At 38.1% G+C, this 6,373-nt stretch overlaps 3 protein-coding genes across 3 annotated transcripts in view; 2 read left to right on the forward strand and 1 right to left on the reverse strand.

Annotated features, from left to right (window-relative positions):
- Nucleotides 1-1,868: 1,868 nt before the first annotated feature.
- Nucleotides 1,869-2,646, forward strand: LOC107040066 (small nuclear ribonucleoprotein F). Its single transcript, XM_015259990.2, has 2 exons — nt 1,869-1,910; nt 2,304-2,646. Exon 2 carries the CDS (start codon nt 2,324-2,326, stop codon nt 2,588-2,590), a length of 267 nt encoding a protein of 88 aa, XP_015115476.1. The 5' UTR covers nt 1,869-1,910; nt 2,304-2,323; the 3' UTR covers nt 2,591-2,646.
- LOC107040065 (chromosome transmission fidelity protein 8 homolog) lies at nt 2,230-3,966 on the reverse strand. Its single transcript, XM_015259989.2, has 2 exons — nt 3,888-3,966; nt 2,230-3,205 (listed from the first exon to the last, which is right to left on the reverse strand). Exons 1-2 carry the CDS (start codon nt 3,905-3,907, stop codon nt 2,893-2,895), a joined length of 333 nt encoding a protein of 110 aa, XP_015115475.1. The 5' UTR covers nt 3,908-3,966; the 3' UTR covers nt 2,230-2,892.
- A 1,452-nt stretch (nt 3,967-5,418) lies between these two features.
- The window catches only part of LOC107040062 (odorant receptor Or1), a 3,545-nt gene continuing 2,590 nt past the window's right edge, over nt 5,419-6,373 (forward strand). Inside the window, exon 1 of the mRNA XM_015259987.1 lies at nt 5,419-5,807. Coding sequence (XP_015115473.1) covers nt 5,452-5,807 — 356 coding nt within the window. The 5' untranslated portion in view covers nt 5,419-5,451. The remainder of the gene's footprint in view (nt 5,808-6,373) is intronic.

Genomic DNA, 6,373 nt, shown 5'->3' on the forward strand with positions numbered 1-6,373 from the left:
AAAAACGCTATTCTGAGCCGTCGATCTGCCTATACGGAACCCAAATTTTCTCAGGAATCGAATGGAATAGGTTTTAAGGCTCTAGCTCTCATAGTTTCCGAGATAATCGCGAAAAACGAAATCGCAAAAAAAAATTAATTCAATTTATCTTGTACGGGGTGTAACAAGTGGAAAAACGCTATTCTGAGCCGTCGATCTGCCTATACGGAACCCAAATTTTCTCAGGAATCGAATGGAATAGGTTTTAAGGCTCTATCTCTCATAGTTTCCGAGATAATCGCGAAAAACGAAATCGCAAAAAAAAATTAATTTAATTTATCTTGTATAGGGTGTAGGAAATGGAAAAACGCAATTCTGAGCCGTCCATCTGCCTATACGGAACCCAAATTTCCTCAGGAATCGAATGGAATAGGTTTTAAGGCTCTATCTCTCATAGTTTCCGAGATAATCGCGAAAAACGAAAGTGCCAAAAAAAATTAATTTAATTCATCTTGTATAGGGTGTAGGAAGTGGAAAAACGCAATTCTGAGCCGTCCATCTGCCTATACGGAACCCAAATTTCCTCAGGAATCGAATGGAATAGGTTTTAAGGCTCTATCTCTCATAGTTTCCGAGATAATCGCGAAAAACGAAAGTGCCAAAAAAAATTAATTTAATTCATCTTGTATAGGGTGTAGGAAGTGGAAAAACGCAATTCTGAGCCGTCCATCTGCCTATACGGAACCCAAATTTCCTCAGGAATCGAATGGAATAGGTTTTAAGGCTCTATCTCTCATAGTTTCCGAGATAATCGCGAAAAACGAAAGTGCCAAAAAAAATTAATTTAATTCATCTTGTATAGGGTGTAGGAAGTGGAAAAACGCAATTCTGAGCCGTCCATCTGCCTATACGGAACCCAAATTTCCTCAGGAATCGAATGGAATAGGTTTTAAGGCTCTATCTCTCATAGTTTCCGAGATAATCGCGAAAAACGAAAGTGCCAAAAAAAATTAATTTAATTCATCTTGTATAGGGTGTAGGAAGTGGAAAAACGCAATTCTGAGCCGTCCATCTGCCTATACGGAACCCAAATTTCCTCAGGAATCGAATGGAATAGGTTTTAAGGCTCTATCTCTCATAGTTTCCGAGATAATCGCGAAAAACGAAAGTGCCAAAAAAAATTAATTTAATTCATCTTGTATAGGGTGTAGGAAGTGGAAAAACGCAATTCTGAGCCGTCCATCTGCCTATACGGAACCCAAATTTCCTCAGGAATCGAATGGAATAGGTTTTAAGGCTCTATCTCTCATAGTTTCCGAGATAATCGCGAAAAACGAAATCGTAAAAAAAATTAATTTAATTTGTCGTGTATAGGGTGTAACNAATCGAATGGAATAGGTTTTAAGGCTCTAGCTCTCATAGTTTCCGAGATATTCGCGAAAAACGAAATTTTTAATTCGCGGGCGAATGGTGAAAAGTCACTGTGCGCCGAGAAGAAAATTATTTTTCTCACTGGCCCATGACTGTTGTCCTAGTTTGTATTTTTTGTTACAGAGTTTAAGGGATGCAACGGGGATCGATTGATGGGGAATTTAATTCAAATGAATCACCTGAAAAACATTAACAACATGTTGATGACGAGGAGGGCATAAGTTCCTCTCCGAAACTATCCGTGTGACAGCGGGACTACTACTGCCAAGTTATCGACACAGGCAGCTCACCCAGCCGTCAGATTCGACCGTGGCGCCATCCCTCCATTGGGGTGATACTATTTTCGGCTGGGGGTCGCCTGAACCCCGAGATCTGAGCCTCTACTTTAGTCTATCCTCTTTGACTGAAATTGTACAAACGCCCCCCCCCCCGCCCCCACTGACGCTCAACCGCTTAAACAATAAATAAAACGTATATTTTACTCATTTTTACACCTCCAAGTAAGTCAACTTTGAGTATTTATCATTAATTTCAAAGATGAATAAATGAGAAATCCACGTCGAGCGAGCGAATAATTTTCAAACGTCATAATTGTAAAGTATATTTGAAAACGTTTTCCGGTGAAATATTCTAACCTCAACCGTTGTTTACACGTTTAAAGAAGAGGTTATATTCGTTCTTGCGGTCCCATTTATTGAAAATTAAATTGAATTAAATGATCACTAAAAATGCCAACATTTCGATTCAAATGCAGGCCTAGAAGCCTAATTTATTGATAATTTCGAGCATGACAAAATATTTTTGTACACTGCAATTCTAATTACTCATTTGACATGTTTAATTTATAAAATTCACCCCGATGTTTCCTCTCACCATCGCAACTGTATTTTCAGGAAACCACTAATCATCAACAATGGCAGCGACAATGCCCATAAATCCCAAACCATTCCTCAATGGTCTCACCGGAAAGCCAGTGATGGTTAAACTCAAGTGGGGACACGAGTACAAAGGCTATCTAGTCTCTGTCGATGGCTACATGAACCTCCAACTAGCCAACACCGAGGAACACGTCGATGGGGTGTGCACAGGAAACCTCGGGGAGGTTTTAATTCGGTGTAACAACGTCATGTACATAAGAGGAGTCGAGGAGGAGGACGAGGAGGGCGAGATGAAGGATTAACTTACGCTAATTTGTATTAAAATAATTCATTTGTAATAAAATAACTCTTAAATCCACCCTTCCCTCTTGAAATGAAAAAAAACCCTTTCCTCCCTTGATGTCGTAAAAAGTGAACCTTCTAAAATCATCAACATCTCCTGACCAAATGGTGCAATTTGATTGAATCGAGTCTCATTGTGAAGCCCAAAAAAATCGCTCCAAGATGAGAGAAACAATGATGAATTTCGCTCCGTGGATCTTGAGTTATTTTGGATGAAAAACGACTCATTTTGTGTACGTGAAAAGTATTGAGTTGAGAATATTTATCTGGTTAGGGGAACATCTGTGACGATGGGCTTCGGCCTTCCTCGAAACATCACCTTCTTCGTGATTATCCCCTTGACTAGATACTCCACCTCTTCACCCTCATTTTTATTTCGTTCGAACAGAGCCATTGGTTTTGCCAGGATTGTCTCTTTTCCCTGGAGTACGTGCATCCCCAGGATCATTATGGGGATACCAGCCTCGTTGTAGTGAAGGTCACCGAGAAACTGGCCACTCTCTGGGTCTGAGGAGGCAGCCTCCAGGTCCCCTTGCAACTCGACTATTACGTATTGCGTCCACTTACCGTGGGTTCTGTGGATAGTGTGGGAATAGTTATTTTTGTTACGATGGAGAAGAGAAAATTATCAGACAAAATTAACAAAGAGTTGTAGAGAAATATATAAATATTTCCATTAAAGAATTTAATTTGATTTGAATGCTCCATTTCTCTGAGTGTTTTATGCAAAATACATAACTGCACACTCTCCACTCCAATAATTTTTTAATTAATAAAAAATTTATGAACTTCAATAATGGAACTAAAAATCAAACAGCAGCATGATTGGGATCGTCACATGATATTATTTTGGGAGATTTAAAATTTGATTGACTTTTCAGTCCTTTAATTAATTGAGAAAACGTGGGGTAAAATGGCCTCTCGATTTTTTTAATTCTTGGTAGAATATAATACTTTACGATACATGTGAAAAAAAGTAGTTGTTGACGAATGTAAAGCCTCGCTTTTGGCTCGACCTGTAATCCCACTCATCAGAAAGTACAATTTTTCGTATATATCGTACGATATTTTATGATACTGGTTAGAAAAAGGCAGCTCTTTGCGCATGAAGCGTGCAAAAAATGCTTTTTTTACTTCACTTAAACCACAAAAAAAATTATTCCGTTTCGCAAACAATTCAATAGGTTGTGGAATTGAAAAAAACAATTAATTCGTCCGTTTTACCCCAATTATTTTTAGATTCATTGGAGAGCTAACCTGTTTATAGGGACGATCATCTTCTGGCGGGAAAGTGAAGAGTGTGGCAATGTAGTAGTACTATAATATTACTCTTACCGTCCTCTGTGGTGCGAAAGCAAAAAAATTCGTGAAGCTGTCGTGTCGTACAGTCTGAGCAAAAACTTTGTTAAACCACTCGGATTTGGACGCGGTGGGGAAAAACCTAGCGAATTCGCGGGAAATTCCGTTTGATTTTTCTTGAATTTGCTATATAAATTCCTGGGCTTCAACATTTCAAGTTTTTTCGTTTGATTTTTCCAATGAAAAGAGAAAATAAAAATAGAGTGAAAAAAAAAATTTTTAAAATTTACACAGGAGCTGCGGAGTTCTTCAACAAAATCGTCCAAAAACTAATAGAATTTTCAATAGAATTCCAGTGGAATTTTCCATCGAATTCGCTAGGTTATTCTATGAAATTTTGTGTTTGTTGAAGAAAAAAACTTCAATATCAAGAAAAATCGGCCACCAAAGTATTCTCTCCTTCAGAGCTTTTAAACACATCTTAACCCTCTGAAGGTCCACGGAAGACTGCCGTAAAATCGCTTTTATTTTTCGCATTGCCCGTCTCATTAAAAAATCATCATCCAAGAGACTCTTTATCCGCACGATTTTTTCAACTTATTCCGTATTGAAACCCTTCCCACACTCAATTATTCATTTCTATTCGCAATGAAACATGCATTTTCTAGTCTACGGATAGAAAATCCGAATATCAAATGAAATCAGAGAAAAATCCCAAATATTAGTTATTTTGTCCTCTAATTTTTGCAATTGAGTCCCCAATTTTTCAATTTGAAAAAACTCCAACTCCTTTCTCTCTGTGAATAATTTCCCAAACTTAAACTTGATTTTTATTTACGTTTACACTCGCATAAAACAAACAGACAAAAAAATCAAGGAATAGTTCTTTAACGCAAATAAATAATTTATTATCACGTAATAACGCTTAATTTGAATTGAATATGAGTCGTTCATTAATTTCCAACAGAAATATTCTTAAAATGAATGGAAAAAATTCTAAATAAAGAGTCTCCTTGTTCAAAGGTATCATTTCTCGAGCGGCACTCGACGCACATTTTATTTCTCTAAAAAAATGCAATCGTGAAAATATAATACAAGGTCCATACGGTGAAATGGAACACTCGCTCGATGAAATTGAAAAGCAAAAGCGCCGTTTCACTGTAAAGACCTCATACAAAATCCCAAGATCACGGCGTTCGCAATCAAAATAAGAGTGCGTTGCCCTCAGCACCAGAAACTCCCCTGAATTCTCTTTTCCATAAAAAAATATCAACCATCATTCATAAATAAACAGCCATCTGTCGCCTATTCGATTCAAGCAACGTGGAAATTCAAATATCCGTCTTTTCCAAACTCTCCATATTAAATTATTGAAGCACGAATCGTCGGAACATGCGACAATTTCAAATGATAATTTATTCATACGAGTGATATTATTTCCGTGATTTTCGCCTCAGTCTGTCGTTGGCTCTCCCATGAACATCATTCTCAGGCATCGACTCCACTACTTCATACTCTCTAAATGCTACCGTACAGCATTGCCCTCCTGCGGGTCTGGGGTGTGTGGGTACCCCAAGACTGGTGGCCCGCATGGAGGAAAAAATTATACCCAGCCTACACTGTTTTCGTCATATGTTTTGTTTACGCAAATACTCTGTCGCAGATAATCGAACTTTTTACAACGTACGAGACTGTCAAAGGTTTCATCAACAAATCGTTTATACTTCTCTCGACAATCGCTGGAGGTATTAAAGGTGCCCACTGTATCCTCCATCGACAGGAGTTCATTAATCTGGCAAAAACTCTGGGGTCTTATCCGTGTCGAGCCGAAAGCCCCGAGGAGGAGATGATTCAACGGGAATTCGATGAAAAGATTAAGTAAAATTGATAAATTGCACGGATGAGAATAAAAAAATATGATATTGTATTTTACGTTAACAGAAATGACGTGTTTGAAGAAGAATTCATCATTTTTAATTTTTCCCGTTCATTTCGGTTTGAAAATTCTTTAATTCCGCGAACTAAAGGATTCGATCATTCCAAATGAGAGATTAATAGACGTTACGGATTTTTTTTATTTGGATCAAGGAAATATTTATTTATTATTAAATCACTATTCATTTGATGTGAATGCAATCGCGAAATGATGCATAATTCTCTGAAATGTTCGAGAATGCGAGGTGATCGTCAGTTGTGAGCACCGCCATTTGCTTGAACACCCCTCTCCGGCAATGGGCTTCTAAAATGGCGGAACATCCACCTCACTTTTTCGAACCAAGATATGAATGTTTTTTTGGGTTCAAATGAAAAAGCGGCTCGAGAAATGGCGTGCCGATGCCTCTAAAGATGGTTTTGAACCAGGGGAGACTCCTAGACCCCATAGGACAATGTTGTCACAACTCTGCTTTTCAACTGTGTGACTAACGTTATTTCACCCCCCCCCC

Source organism: Diachasma alloeum, unplaced genomic scaffold, assembly GCF_001412515.2.
Source record: "Diachasma alloeum isolate Michigan unplaced genomic scaffold, Dall2.0 Dall_scaffold_00315, whole genome shotgun sequence".
NCBI lineage: Eukaryota > Metazoa > Arthropoda > Insecta > Hymenoptera > Braconidae > Diachasma > Diachasma alloeum.

Excerpts from the sequence above, each read along its gene's own strand:
- LOC107040066 (XM_015259990.2), top strand. The coding sequence starts at position 2,324 with ATGGCAGCGACAATGCCCATAAATCCCAAACCATTCCTCAATGGTCTC.
- LOC107040065 (XM_015259989.2), bottom strand. The coding sequence starts at position 3,907 with ATGATCGTCCCTATAAACAG. Across the intron at positions 3,206-3,887 it reads ATGATCGTCCCTATAAACAG|AACCCACGGTAAGTGGACGC; the intron begins GTTAGCTCTCCA and ends CACTATCCACAG.